The 15,863-nt window shown below is 43.5% G+C and overlaps 1 protein-coding gene across 1 annotated transcript in view; it reads left to right on the forward strand.

The window, feature by feature from the left end:
* Positions 1 to 15,863, forward strand: part of LOC102284058 (phosphatidylinositol 3,4,5-trisphosphate 3-phosphatase TPTE2) — a 34,493-nt gene that overhangs the window by 14,870 nt on the left and 3,760 nt on the right. The window contains exons 7-11 of the mRNA XM_070380835.1: positions 1,614 to 1,675; positions 3,445 to 3,525; positions 4,554 to 4,659; positions 11,798 to 11,877; positions 15,588 to 15,683. Coding sequence (XP_070236936.1) covers positions 1,614 to 1,675; positions 3,445 to 3,525; positions 4,554 to 4,659; positions 11,798 to 11,877; positions 15,588 to 15,683 — 425 coding nt within the window. The remainder of the gene's footprint in view (positions 1 to 1,613; positions 1,676 to 3,444; positions 3,526 to 4,553; positions 4,660 to 11,797; positions 11,878 to 15,587; positions 15,684 to 15,863) is intronic.

Genomic DNA, 15,863 nt, shown 5'->3' on the forward strand with positions numbered 1-15,863 from the left:
TCTTTTCATCATACTTAAAACTTTTGTCCAATAGCAAAAGTTTAGTGAGTGAATATACACCTGTGTTTTAAGTTAAAATACTGAAAACAAATGTAAACCATTTTAATGATTCCTTGCATACCTGAGTTGACTGGATAAGAGGGCGGCTACTCTGTCTATGGCAGCGTGTGTGTGCTTATCCACAGCCACCGGGACATGCATCTACAAAAGTTGTTTTTTGTTTTTTTTTTTTTTCAAATGGGAATATATAAGGGCTGTGGAGACTCATAGATGTCCAACAAATGTGCAGTGTTAACCTAGAGACAGCCAGGTTGTTAACGGTCAGTAGCCTTCTTTCGAAGTTATTGGCTTAGAGTAGTGTTTTTCAAACTATGGATTGAAAAATAAATTTAAACATTCATTTTTTTGAAGGACAGAATAGAAAATAAAGTCTATCTCAAGGTAAAAGGTTAAGTTTGGAATTACATAAAATAAGTTCAGCGTACGCTAGCTAAGACAAAGTCATAGGTCATTGTAGAAATAATAGAAGCAACGTACTTTTTAGCTCACACTTTGTGTGCCTGGGCAAGAATATAAACTAGGAAAAAAGCATGAGACTTTGAGCTTGAAATGACATGAAATCAAGTTTTCTTTAAAATGCTATGGGGGTGAAAGCATATATGTGGAATCTAGAAATGGTATAGATGAAGTTATTTGCAAAGCAAAAATAGAGGCACGGACCTAGAGAATAAATGTGTGGATACAAGGTGGGTAAGGGTGGGTAGAATTGGGAGGAATTGGGAGATTGCGATTGACTATACACAGTATTGATACCATGTGTAAAATAGACAACTGATGGGAATCTACTGCATAGCACAAGCAACTCTCCCTAATGCTCTGTGATGACCTAAATGGGAGGGAAATCCAAAGGGGGGGATATATGTGTACATTTCGCTGATTCACTTTGCTGGGCAGTAGAAGCTAACACTACATTGTAAAGCAACTATATGCCAATAAAAATTAATTAATAATAAAGTAAGATGCTACAGGAAGGGCATAGAAAGAAGGAAGGGGAGAAGGATGAGGGAAGAAAAGAAACAAGTAAAACAATTAATAGTTATGGAATCTGGGGCATGGGTGTATGCAGGCTTATTATGCTATTCTTCCTATTTTAATGTACACTTTACAACACAATAACTAGATAAATAAATAGAAGGAATGGGTATTGCAAATGCTAGGTGGTGGTTTGGGTTCTGTCCATCTTTTTTTTTTTTTAAATAGCGTCTTTTATTTACATTAGTAGAGAAACAGGGTGTATAATTAGCTCTTAATTGGTGAGCATCACTTTAGCTTTAGAGTCCTAGAGCAGAACCTGTTACTGCAGTCCCCAGGGGTCGTGATTCAAGAACAGCATACACATGCACATGTGTGCACACACTTAACACAGAACTCTAGGCAGACCCTCAGAACAAGCAGTGTACCAGCTTTGGCTATCTCTGAATTGAAATATTTTGAACCTGTACTTTTGGCATGAAAGAAAATCAATCCACAATGAGCTCTTTAAATACTTTGCAGAGTAGTTTTGTATCAAGTGCCCTCAGGAACAATGGTTCATGGACTAACTTCTTTTCTAGGAAGAACTGGAACTATGGTCTGTGCCTACCTTCTTGCCAGTGAGATATTTGCCACTGCGGAGGTATGAAAGATGCTCCTATAAACTCTTAGACTTATTGAGTTTGCTAGCTTTGACAGCTCATGGGTAGGATGTTAAGATGATTCCTTAAGTCATGGTGTGTGTGTGTTGTTCAGTTGCTAAGTTGTATCTGACTCTTTGCAACCCCATGAACTGCATCACGCCAGTCTTCACTGTCCCTCACTATCTCCCAGAGTTTGCTCAAACTCGTGTCCATTGAGTCATTGTTCATTGTATTTCATGGAATTGTTATTGGAGAGGTGGTTTTAGAACACCTGGCTTGGATACTTTCTTGTTTAATTGGCACTGGTTGGTAACTGACCTCAGTGCCTCTTCCTCTGGGCTGGGATGAGGGTAAACTTGCTGAGACGCTCACCCTGGGCACAAAATTTAAGGGAATGCCAAAAATCTCAGTAATTAGGATCAATAATCTTCTAATGCAATATTTTTCAAAAAATCAAAATTAATGCACCCACATTCATCATGAGTACAATGTTAATATTTTGATTAAAGACAGGACACAGTAGAAGAAGGGTTAATGTGAAGTGAGTAAGGTTGAGTTATGCAAGTACAAAAAACCTCAGCAATCCAGAAACTTGACTTGCCACCCCCAGACCCAGCCCTGCTCTGATAGAATCCCACCAAATCCTGGCTTTCTGCTTTCCTCACGAGAATAAGAAGATGGGTTAGGGAAATTTTCTAAAGGACCTTGAATATCCTTGGAAGTGCTCAGTAGGTAAAAGTCATCATTTTCCAACCCAGAACAAAAGCTCCCCTGGACATTACTATCTTTGCACAATCAATAGCTGTGGGGTCTGTGCCCTCTGGGAATTTCTGAGAAGACAGGATGGGCTGCTGCTGTGTCTTAAAGCAGGGTTCTCATTCTCTTTTCTGCCGTGATCTTACGGAGAAGGGCATGCTCCCAGCATCTCTGGGCCTCTTTTAGTCTGCTGCGCAGGTAAGAGAAGCTGAGGGTTATGCGCTGGGTTCAGGGCTCTGATTCCACCCTCCTCTTTGCTTCTAATTTGAGATGCACAGGTTAGGATGATGGATGCTCTAGGACAGTGTTTTCCACACTGTGGGTCAGAGTTTATCAGTGAGTTGTGAAATCAACTCATTGGGTTGTGACTTGCAACCAAATCTACCTATAAGATGGGATAGATTAGAAAAGGTGAGTATTGTTTTGTGAAGCTTTTGTTTCAGTCGTGTGTTCATGAGAGAGAGTGTGTGTGCATCTCCCAGGCTTATGGATGTGGATTGTAGCTTTGAAAGTGAAAAGTCTGAGGACTTTCCTTAAGATGCCGCACTTCCAACACAGACAGCACAGGTTCAATCCCTGGTCAGGGAACTAAGATCCCACATGGTGCGCAGCCGAAAAAAGAAAAAAGAGTTTGAAAGCCATTGGTCTGAAGCCCTGGATAGAGCCGGAGGCCAGTGCTCAGGCCTGTGCTGTCTTTGACTGACCAGTTACATACATCTCCACGCAGGTCACTTGGTTTTCTTTTGGTCCTAGTCTTTTCGTTGTAAAAGAGTAAGAAAGGAAGAAGGACCAGATTATCTCTGAAGTTTTCCAGCTCTAAAATTCCCTGTCTTTATGAATCTTTGAATGAGAGTAGGCCTTGATGTGTCTTTCTTAGTTCTGTTATTTTGGGTGGCCTCTGCCGGGAGACTGCTGACCTTAGGAAATCACATGTCCTTAGAAACTTTCTAATGCCTTCTACAGAAAAGGAAAGCGCAGATGACCCATGACTGGACTGTCCCCTCTTTTATAGGACAGCCTGTATTATTTTGGAGAACGGCGAACAGATAAATCCACTAGCAGTAAATTTCAGGGAATAGAGACTCCTTCTCAGGTAAGTGTTCTTTCTTTAAAAGGGGTCACTCTGGATAATTAGATTAAGACTGGCACCTATTTCCTGGTTTTGTTTTCTTTTTTTAAAATAATTTTTGGCTGTGCCAGGTCGTTGCTACGTGCAGACTTTCTCTAGCTGCGTTGCATGGGCTTCTTACTGTGATGGTTTCTTTTATTGCAAAGCATAGGCTCTAGGCCCTTGGGGTTCAGTAGTTGTGGCTCTCAGGCGTGTGTGTGGCGGTAGTTCTCAGACACCATCCCCTCCTGGCCCTGCTTTGTGCGTCATTCCATGCACTACACACATTTCATCCGTCCCTGACTAAAGAGCTTGACTGGCCTTTCCAAAGAAGAGCATGGTGGTTAATTTTACTAATATTTCCCAATGAGTGGGGAAGAGTCTGTGAACTTTTCAGTCCAGCTGATTCCATACAGAACTCTTCAACTTCTAGAAGAAAAGTTCAAGCAGAGCCCTTGTGAGCAACTTGCCATAGGAGGAGGACTAGGCTAAGAGAATCCACAGGGCTTTGCTGCAAAAATGAGATTGGGGAAATGGACAGTGGGGAACTGCTTGCTGACTGGGACTAGAGAAGAATGCGTATGTGCTGCTGGTCTGGGGGGGTCTCCCCCTGAGTCTTTACATCTTCCCTTCTCTTATCCGAAGAGTTACTCCTTCTCCCTGCAAAGCACAAACCTTCCTTTAACTCAGCCACCACAAAGCTCCTACCCTCTGCCGGTCTCTTACATTTGCGGTTAATTGCATCTTGCTGTGATGCTGTCATAGCTATTTTGTTGGTTCTGGTTAGTTGCTGTTGGTCCCAGCTGCCTCTCAGAACACTGGGCCCCTTTCTTGTTCCTTCCCCATTGCTTTTAGTTCAGTATTTTTCCCGCTAAGGTCGATGAGACAACAGTGCCTTATCTAATGGCCCACAGTCAATGTTTCCTTCATCCATTACTTTCCTTAAAAAAATCGGGGATACGGACTTTAGAATTTTCACCTGCATTGAAATTGAGACCTCTGTTGTTTTGCAGAATAGATTCGTTGGATATTTTGCAATGGTGAAAAATATCTACAATTTGACTCTTCCTCCAATAAAAAAACTCACGATCAAAAAATTCGTGATTTATTCAATTCATGGTAAGTGCTCTATGTATAATTGGAGAAATGGGCAGGAGGGCCAGTGTTCTTATTATTTGGGAGGGTTTTCTCACCGTTATATACACAGGCAGTCCCAACTGATAGCTGTTAGTGGAGCCTCAGGTACAGGTTCCTCCCCCTGGAATTGCCTGTTAGCCCTGTACTGTTATGGCCACCTTGTCGCTATCGTTCAGTTGCTGAGTCATGTCTGACTCTTTTGTGGCCCCATGGACTGTAGCCTGCCAGGCTCCTCTGTCCGTGGGATTTCCCAGGCAAGAATACTGGAGTGGGTTGCCATTTCCTTCTCCAGGGGATCTTCCTAACCCAGGGATCAAACTCATGTCTTCTGCATTGGCAGGAAGGTTCTTTACCCTTGAGCCACCTGGGAAGCCCTGTGGCCACATTACCACCACTCAGATGTCCTCTCCTTTCCTTTCCCAGCTTGAGGGGCTCCATCCACCCCCTTCCCTTTCTCCTATTCTCATTGCGGCTCTGGGCTCAGCCTAGGGTGTCCTTTTCAGAGTAGGATCTCTGAGATTAAAGGGATTATGGGCCCATGAGGCTGGAGACCACTTCTTTCTCATACCTCATCTCTGGCTCAGGGTTTGTCTTGGCAGAGACATCCCCGGATCGTTCTCTCCTTTTCTGTTCAGAGATTCTTTTTTTTTTTTTTCCTCATCACCTGGTTTTCTTTGATTTTCTGCTTACCATCAAAAGTTTCTCCCTTTACCCACCCTCCTCTCCTATAGCCTTCTCTCCCCAGAAACTCCATTAAGGATGTCTTAAATACCTGAACAGCAGATGCATTTTGTTGCCACAATTCTTTTTTCACAAATAACTCCCAAGAACTACTTTGGGTCAGGCCCCTAGCTTGTGTTTCTCTGGAGCCCATGAGTGGTAAACAAAGGAGAGGAATGTACGTGAATGGAGAGCTGACGGCAGTGTTGGAAAGTTTCCTGCGGGGACAGCACTTGGGTCTTCCTTCCCTGAACCTACAGGAACACAGAAAAGGGTTGGGACACACCTGGTCTCTGGGGGCCTGTCTCTCAGTACCCTAGCTCTTACCAGTTCTCACTGGGAGTAAAAATCCTTTTAAATTTCAAAAGAGCTGACTGTACCTGCTTCACAAATGTAAGGAGAAAGACAGGGACCTGCCATTGCCCTGGGAGACTGGTCGGATCATTCATCTCTGGGATTTGAAGGAGGGCGAGAGGAATAGAGGTCAAGCCCCGTGTTTTATTTCTATCTCACCTGCCTGGCTTCCCTGCACTGCTCAGTCTCAGGGAGGCAGGAGACAGGGACCCCTCAGTGGAAGGGACGGGGCTCCCCCACTGCCAGAGGTGTGACAGGAGGGGACGTTTCTGGCTCTGATCCCCAAAAGCATCACCAGCTTGAGCACCCAGTGGTGCTAGACTCTTTCGGGTGGTGTGGGGCCACAGTGCTAGTCTCCACTCAGACAGCCCAGTGTTTTTAGTCCTCTGAGGAGTCACACAAAATCCTCTCTGTTGTTGCTGTTCATTCTCTATGTCATGTCCAATTCTTTGCGACCCCATAGACTGCAGCACATTGGGCTCCCCTGTCCTTCACTATCTCCCAGAGTTCACTCAAATTCATGCCCATTGAGTTGATGATGCTATCCAACCATCTCATCCTCTGCCACACTCTTCTCCTTTTGCCTGCAATTTCCCCCAGTATCAGGGCTTCCTTGGATACTCAGATGGTAAAGTATCTGCCTGCAGTGCAGGAGACCCAGGTTTGATCCCTGGGTTGGGAAGATCCTCTGGAAGAGGAAATGGCAACCCACTCCAGTATTCTTGCCTGGAAAATCCCATGGAAAGAGGAGCCTGGTGGGCTATAGTCCATGGGGTCACAAAGAGTTGGACACGACCGAGCGACTAACACTTCACTAAAATACTCTCTAGACATTTTTTTAATGCTTCATCCAATTCTTCAGAAATAAGAGACTCCTTCAAAATATATGTAAAAATTGTATAGTTAAAAAAATTACAATTATTTAAATAGAAAAAGCTTTTTCTCAGATTATTTATATATTCCTCCCTCCCTACCCACACACCCCTGCGTCACCACCACCACCTCCTAATGGTGGTGAGGAGCTGTGAGGGCCAACCACAAGCAGGTCACGTGGGTTTCTGGCTTCTGGAAACAAACTTCAACCCAGCAGCAGGGGTTCTGTGGGCAATTTTGGTCTAGATTTCCAAACAAGCACTGCACAGGCAGACCTTGGAAACCCAGCCTGTTCCAGCACAAGCCTGCCTCTGTGTATAAAGGAGTAACTGTTTGTGAGGAGGCTCTGTGGGCTACAGAGTTCTTTACAGGTCCATTCTGACCATCTCATGTGTGTGTGATGAATGAGGGACAGGGTTGGAGTGGAGTCTCACTCGGAATGCCAGCTGTCCTCAGACCTCCCTGGGGTAAAGCCAGGCTTGCGGGCAGGAGGGGACAGGGGTGGCTCACTCCCCATCGTTCCCTGCAGAAAGAGCCACACTGCTGTCCTCTGCAGTGTGAGAGGCAACCCAGGGGCTGGTGGAGCAATTGCTTTCTCTCGGAATTTTAAACTCAGTCGTAAAACCAAGTTGGCGGCGTGAGAGCCTGGTTTGTACCTGCATGTCTTGTCTCCCTCAGGGCCCTCTTGGTTCATAATGAGAATCCGGGAAGATCTCATTTTATTGTGCTTTCCTTTATCACACTTCACAGATGTTTTTTTTTTTTTTTTTTTACAAATTAAAGGTTTGTGACAATTCTGCATTGTCAGATGCTGGTTACCATTTTTTAGCAATTTGGCAATCAAGTCTTTTTTTAATGAATGTAGTTTTTTTTTAGACATAAATAGACTACAGTACAGTGTAAATATACATTTTTATATACACTGGGAAACAGAAAAAAAATTCACGTGACTTGCTTTATTGCAATATTCACTTTGTTGTAGTGGTCTGGAAACAAACCCACAGTACCCCTGAGGTATGCCTGTAACAGTATCTATACACACCTCTGTGAGTATGAAGCTATTCCAAACAGGCAAATAGACATTTAGTCTGATGGAGTTTTGATGCATTGCTCGAACATGAACCAGAGAAGAGGAATCATTTCTCAAAATGCTAAGCTTGAAAATGGTTTTAATAAGTTCTAGCATTTCATAGATTGTCTCAGTCTGATATCATATCCTAAGACTGTGGACGGCTCTTAATATTTTGAGTTTTAATTAACCTCTGTGGAGATACTGTTAAAACTGTAAAGTGTAGATCTGGAACTAATGCAAATTTATAAGCACTGCAGGGCAAAAACCGGTGGAGAGATTTATGGGTTTAGTTTCCTCATCTCAGGGCTTCCCAGGTGGCTCAGTGGTAAAGAATCTGCATGCCATACAGAGACCTGGGTTTGATCCCTGGGTTGGGAAGATTCCCTGAAGAAGGGAAAAGCTACCCACTCCAGTGTTCTGGCCCGGAGAATTCCATGGCCTGTATGGTCCATGGGGTCACAAAGAGTTGGGCAAGACTAAGCGACTTTCACTTCACTTCTCAGGCTAACATAAAGTAGTGGATTTTAAAAGTCTACTTTGAGACCCCTCACAGAGGCTTCCAGACAGAAGCTTGTGCCCTTTACAGCTGTTCTTATAGTGTGGGACTTGGTTGGCAGTGCTGACTTAAGGCATGCCTGGCATGCTAAAATTCTTGCTGTGCCCACGTAAATAAGCAGGCCAAACCCGGGGACACCAGCCCTCATTTGGAATAAGAATTCTTTCCTTTGAGGGAGATCAAGATGGCAGAGTAGGAGGGTGCAGAGTTTACCTGCCCCCACTCCCCCCAAGAACACGTCAAAAGTACAACTCCTTGTGGAGCAACCGGGGTAGATAAGCTCTTCTACAGCCAAGTCTGTAAAGAAAACAATTCTGGAGTCTGGCAGGAAGGGAGGAGAAGCAATCTGATTGAGACCTGCACCCTTGGTGGGAGACCCAGAAGAGGAGGGGGCTGGTGTCATGGGCTTGGGGATTCTCCTGGAGGAGTGAGGGATTTGAGCTGCACCCCAGGTCATGGTCTGACACCAGGAAAATGGGTCCCCTTGGCTGGTTGGGATTTTTTTTTAATATTTTATTTTTATTAGTGGTTTTATTGATTTGCAATTTACCATTCTATGCAAAATTCAATACTAACTTAATTATCTTTAGTCATTACCTGGGAATCAGATTTTTAAAAAACTACTAAACCCTATTAAAGCAACGCTAATGACATTCTGTCAGCTTCAAATTGACTGACTCACCACATCATTCCACACAGTCATCCTGCATCTGTTTGTGGAATGGTATAGCTTGAAAATAACAGATCACTGTGGTCTCTGGAATTGAAAATGTTAGTACAGAGGTAACTCACATACCAGAACACAGATGATGCTGGAACGCTTAGATGCGTCTGATTCTCTATTAGCTAAGTGTCAGTCACACTTTTGTATCCCCTTAGCAGGCCTGAAAGCCAGAGGGGCTGAGGGGAGGCTGTGAATGAAACACTGAGACCCCTGCTCTTAAAGAGCAAAGTGGTGGCTAATACACCATCCCAACCGAGGCAGCAGCCTGAAAACTCTGACCAGGGAGAAGGCAACCTTGGCCAGTACTCTGTTGATACCCACATTTAGGAGGAGCAAAGCTACTCTAGGGCAGTGACTGACATTGCTGGTGAGAGAGAAACCAGCCCAGAAGTGAGGCACCAACCTCTCTAGCCCAACCCAGCCTCTCACCAGGGAAAAAAGGTGAAACCAGCGTAGAATTGTGGCCCCCAGCCTGTGGGGCACTAGTGGTAAAGAACTCCTCCAGTGCAGGAGACATGAGAGACATGGGTTTGATCCCTGGGTTGGGAAGATCCCCTGGAGAAGGGAAACAACCCACTCCCGTGTTCTGGCCTGGAGAATCCCATGGACAGAGGAGCCTGATGGACTACAGTCCATGGAGTCGCAAGGAGTTGGACACGACTGAAGAGACTTGGCATGACTGCACCCTTGAGCCCCTGATGTGTCCCAAACCAAGGCGAAGACTGCCATCTCACTCATTCACACACACACAGGGTCGCGCCTGGCTCTGGCTGTAGCCTCTCCATCTCCAGCCCCACCTCCCACCAAGGTGGTGACTCCCAGAGCATCTCAGGGGGAGATGGGACCCACACTTGCTTCGGGTCCAGCTGTCCCACCAAAGCCACTGGGCACACCTAGACTGGGTAGGGATGCTTCCACACAAGGACATGCCTTCAAGACCAGGATAGGTAACTGATTCACCTGATTTCATAGAGACAGAGCAAGTTAAACACAATGAGGAGGTAGAGGAGTATCAAATGAAAGAACAAGGAAAAAAATCCTGTAAAAACTCTAAAGAATAATCTTCCTTTGAGATTATGATCATAACAGAGAGAGAGTGGGGAGATTGTCAGGAAAAAGTGACAGAGGGTATCTTCTCCAGGGTTGTGTCTTCTCAAGGTTGTCTTCACCGCTCATGGTCTTTAAGCTATTTTACAACTCTAAGTCATAGAAAACTGATAATAATGCAAATTATTTTGGGAATAGAAATGCAAATTAGTTGTGTCTAGTAGAATGAAATTGCTTATTGACCTGTTTTGATTCTATTTGTAAATTAATTTCATCATTCCTTATCTGCCCGCAAATGCAGTACATTGAACCAACTACAACATTTGACTGTTTTCTTTTTTTAATAAGTTAAATAAGATTTTTGATGTGTTAAAAAAGTGCAAGTACAGGACAGTGCTATGGTATGCAACAATTTCTGTAAAACAATATATATATATATTTATGTTTGTATGCATGATGCTTAGTTGCTCGGTCATGTCCAACTCATTGTGATACTTTGGACTGTAGCCCACCAGACTCCTCTAAGGGATTTTTCAGGCAAGAATCCTTGAGCGGGTTGCCCTTTTCCTCCTCTCAGGGATCTTCCCAACACAGGGATCAAATCCACATCTCCTGCGTCTCCTGCATTGGATTCTTTAACGCACTGAGCCATTGGGGAAGCCCTGTTTGTATGTATATACACGTAGAAAACATATAAAACTTGAAGAAAATATATTTGATTATACATAAAAATAGAAACTAATAGTTATCTATTGGAGCCGGCAAACTAAACAGGTGGGGGATAGGTGAAATGGAGACTCTTCATCTTCTTTATATTTTATTTTTAAATCATGTGATATACTTAAAGTATTTTTAAACTTTTTAATGTGTGGGAATTCAAGCTCATAAAACAATGCCCTTGTCGCTTGATAAATGTCTTAACGTTTAGCTCTGCATTTCCTGAATTCTAGTTAATATTAGTTGAAACAAATTCTGCAACTGGATATGACAGAGAGAACTGAGGCAAAGCCATGACTCCTAATGACAAATGAATATTTCAGTGTTAGAACAAAATTAAATGAACATGAAACAATATGAGAAAATAATCAAGAATGATCGATAAATGACTTTGTTAGAATATTTGTTTTAGTTCTGTACCTTTGGTTCTGTGCTTCTTTAAGTGAAATATGCAGGATTGAAACAAAAGCAAGAAAAGTTAATTGGAGGCTTGAGAAACCAACTCTTTGAGGAAATACTAAAATAAGTGGGTCAATTAAATTGGAAAAAAAAACAAGAGTGGGGCAAAAAGACATTTGTCTCTAAATATATAGTGAACACAGCAGGAATGTTTGGATACAGCTATCCTGTGTTTTGTATAAACTGGACTTAAATTAAGGCAAGAGGAATTTTAGTTTATTATTAAGAAACATCATGATTGGAAGTCTGAACAAAGCTACACATTGGTAAGAAAGGTTTCAAGTCCCATTCCCTAATTTTTTTTTTTTTGCTAGATAGGTGAGCAGTAAGATTCTAAGTCTTAGAAGCTGAACTGTGTCCTTTTTGTTTTTCGGGTTTTTTTCCCTCCAGCCTTATAAACTCTGCCTTAGGGGACAGAATTGGATTGAAGCTTTGTCTTTCAAAGACAAAATCCAGGCAAGATCCAAATGATTCAATATTAATGCATTGTTAGCTGGGTTCATTTTTTCTCTTTCTAATCCATATTGTTGATTTTTAGACATTCTGATCTTTGCTCTAACCGGTCTAAATTTTTAATTTCATTCAGGTGTTGGAAAAGGCAATGGACATGATCTAAAAGTACAAATAATAATGCAACGAAAGACTGTCTTTTTCTGTTCTGCTTCCAAAAACTGTAGGGTAAGAGAAAGCACGTGAACTGAAAAGTCTGGTGTTTGTTTTAAATCTCAAATCAGCACATCGACCTCCCCGAACCATTTATCACCACAGGAAAAGGCCATGTTGCTTTCTGGTTGCCATCCAACTTGGTGTCCCTGGGTTTGGATGTGAGTCAGGAGTTAAACTGATTGTTCAAAATTGTTTTCAGGGTGTTTTCCAGAACACACTTTTGGTTCAGAGTGGTGCTTTGCCCTTCACTTTTCCATAGATGCTAAGCATGTTCCTAGAAACCTATCAGAGTTTTAAATTCATGCCTCTGGTCACTTTTAGCCATGTCCTGTTCTTCTTGGTCATTGTATTACATGGCACTGATTCTGAAATTTCAATGCCCATAAAAATCACCTGTTTCCATATCTTGGCAATTGTAAATAATGCTGCTGTGAACATTGGGGTTGCATGTATCTTTTTTAATTAATGGGTTTTTTTTTTCCCAAGAAGTAGATTGCTGGGTCATAGTTTTTATATTTTTGGTTTTTTGAGAAACCTCCATACTGTTTGCACAGTGGCTGCATCAATTTACTTTTCCACCAACAGTGTTTGAAAGTTCACTTTTCTGCACGTCCTCACCAACATTTGTTATTTGTCATCTTGATGACAGCCATTCTGATGGGTTTGAGATGACAGCTCGTTGTGGTTTTAGTTTGTATTTATCTGGTAGTTAACAATGTTGAGCATCTTTTCATGTGCCTGTTGGTCATCTGGATGTCCCCTGGAAAAATGTCTATTTAGGTCTTCTGCCCACTTTTTAATTAGGTTGCTTGTTTTGGTTTTTTGTTTTTGTTTAATGTTGCAGAAGCTGCTTATATAGTTTGCATATTAACCCTTTATCAGTCAAATCATTTGCAAATATTTCCTCCATTTTGGTTGTCTCCATATTCTCGATAGTGTGCTTTGCTGTGCAAGAGCATGTATGTTTGGAGAAGGCAATGGCACCCCACTCCAGTGCTCTTGCCTGGAAAATCCCACAGATGGAGGAGCCTGGTAGGCTGCAGTCCATGGGGGTCACGAAGAGTCGGACACGACTGAGCGACTTCACTTTCACTTTTCACTTTCATGCATTGGAGAAGGAAATGGCAACCCACTCCAGTGTTCTTGCCTGGAGAATCCCAGGGACGGGGGAGCCTGGTGGGCTGCCGTCTCTGGGGTCGCACAGAGTCGGACACGACTGAAACGACTTAGCAGCAGCAACAGCACCAGCAGCAGCAGCAGCATGTATGTTTAATTAGGTCCCATTCATTTCTTTTTGCTTGTTTCCTTTAAGAGACAGATCCAAGGAATCCAAAGAATTATTGCCACAATTTACATCAAAGAGTGTTCAGCCTCTGTTTTCCTCTAGGAGTTTTATAGTATCAGGTCTTACATTTAGATTTTAATCCATTTTGAGTTTATTTTTGTACAGGGTGTTAGAAAATGTTCTTTTACACATAGCTGTTCTACTGCCTTTGTTTTGAAGTCTATTTTGTCTGATATAAGTATTGCTACTTCCAGTGATTGTATTTAGCTCTGATTGGCTCTTTTTAATATCCCTTTGCTGAAGTTCTTACTGCGTTCATTCTTATTCCAAGTCTGAGTTTCCTTACGGGCATGACTTTGAATACTTTATCAGGTTGACTCTTTATGTCCATTTTGTTGGTTCTTTTTCTGAGGTCTTGTCTTCTTCTCTCATTTGGGACATTCCCATCTCCTCATTTTCCCTGACTCTGAGTTTGTTTCTATGTGTTAGGTGGATCACCGACATCTGGGTTTGAAGAAGTGGCCTTAGGTAGAAGGTTTCCTATGGGACCCAGAAGAGCAATCCCGGCTCGTCACTAGAGCCAGGGATGTTTTTAGTGGGCTGTATGTGCCCATCTGTTGTGTGGCGCCACTGTTGCTGCAGACACACGAGTGGATGGCGCTGGCCTATGAGGCCTGGCCACGGCTGCTGCAGGTTCACTGGTGGGCAGGGCGGGCTCAGTGCGGCTAGCTTGGCTCCCAGCCACATCAGTTGCAGATATGGTCATGATGGGATGAGCGTGGTCCCTTAGGGTGGGAGGTGCTTTGGAGGACTGGCCACTGGGGTGAGCATGTGGGGCAGGGTGGGTCTGCAAGAGAACACTGGGGCAGTGCGCGTGGTGCTAGCCAGGTAGATGGCAGACGTTTGAAGTGGCACCCGCCACGCTGGGCCAGCTAGGCGGAGGGGGAATTTTTCACACGATGCCTGCCAGCACTTTGTTCTCCAGGGGAAGCTTCTGCCCCTGTGGCACTCACCCTGCAGCTTATACACGTACTTCACATTTGGCCAGGGCACCTTTCGAAGTACAGCCTCTGCACTGGGGCTCCTTGTGAGGGAGTTTGTGCTCATGGCCTTTAACATGTTATCGACTGGGGGATTTCTGCAGATAACTAATGCCTGTGGCCGGTGATTTATCGTGTAAGTGAATATTGAAACGTCTCTGATCAATAACATCTGGGTAGCAGAAGACTTATTAATATGTCTGTGGTCAGAAGAGCAGGAGTTTCACTTCCCACTGCCCTCCTGCTCTCCTGGATATAAGCCCTGCTGGTCTTTGGAACCAGATGCTCTGGGGGCTCATCTTCCCCAGAGCTGGGGTGCCTGATGAGAGGGGCTCGAACCCCTCCTTTCCACAGGGAGAACTTCCACGTTGGTGAGCCCCCTCCCGCTTGTGGGTAGTAGTCAAGCCGGGTGTACGGGTCTTCTAAGACCACCCATCTCTGCCATCCTGTCTCAGAGTGGTTTTCTCTTCATATCCTCAGTTGTAGCAGAGTTGTCCTGCTAGTCTTCAGGTCATTCATAGAGTCGTCCCATAGGTAGTTGTAGTTTTGGTGTGTCCGTGGGGGCTGGTGAGCTGGGCACCCTCCTCCTCCACCATCTTGATCCTGCCTCGGTGCTCCTCTTCACCAACACACATCCTTCTGTGCCCAGCTCAGCGTCTGCCTCCTCAGGGAAGCGCTCTCATTCTTCACCTCGTGTTAACCTCCCTGAGCCCATAACGGCACCCTCAGTCTTTATCATCCAGCTTGACACGTGATTGCCTGCCATTCTGCTATTGTTCCTTGCATGCTTAACTCCCGGAAGCATCATCGGAGTCTGCGCCTCCTTTTGTATTTTTTTTTCACAGGACCAAGCACAGACCCTTCTTCCCACTGTGGGTGCCACCCTCACCCAAGGGTGTATCAGGAACAAAGAAATAGTATAGCGTCCAAGTCGTTCATTCCAGAAACTTGGCCTATCCTTGGTCCTTCCATCCAGCTGTCTGCTACAGACAAGGCCAATAATCCCATCAGCAAATACATCTGTTGTAAAATGTGACCCATTAGGCATTGCTTTTTGAATGTGCATACTAGCTTTAAAATTGAACTTCTAATGTATTCTCAGTATTTGAAAATCAGATGATAGACATTCAGCAGTATTGTTAACATAGTTGAAGTCTAATGGGAAACTGGATACTTTACTTTTCAACAGTGCTGCCCCGTAACCTTCAACCACATTGGTCTATTAAAAATGTAAACAACAGTATTGCAACTTTAAAGATTAATATTTATACATGTAGTCACTGAGCTGTGAGACCAAGAGTACTTGATTAAATATTAGAAGCTGCAATAAGCAAACATGAACTTCACTGCTGTCTCATTATCAGGTTGGTAATTCTGAATTCTGTGTGTTCATCCAGATATTTCATGATGCTGAAACAGACAGAGTAATAATCTTGCTCTCTAAGTGCCCACCTCTGTATGATGAGGTAAAAGTGAAATTTTTCTCTTCTTCGGTGAGTAATCAAGAACAACCTATGCTGTTCATCTCATCTAGTCTTGTGAATGCTTCTGATTTGGGATCTCCTTGACTATAATTCCCAATAAGCGAGATGACAGGCAATGTCAACCCCAAGTCGGGGAGGGGAAGAAAACAAGTCTGATTACTATAAAGAATTTTTTAAAATAAGAAAATA

The sequence above is a fragment of the Bos mutus genome, chromosome 12 (genome assembly GCF_027580195.1).
Source record: "Bos mutus isolate GX-2022 chromosome 12, NWIPB_WYAK_1.1, whole genome shotgun sequence".
Classification (NCBI taxonomy): Eukaryota; Metazoa; Chordata; class Mammalia; order Artiodactyla; family Bovidae; genus Bos; species Bos mutus.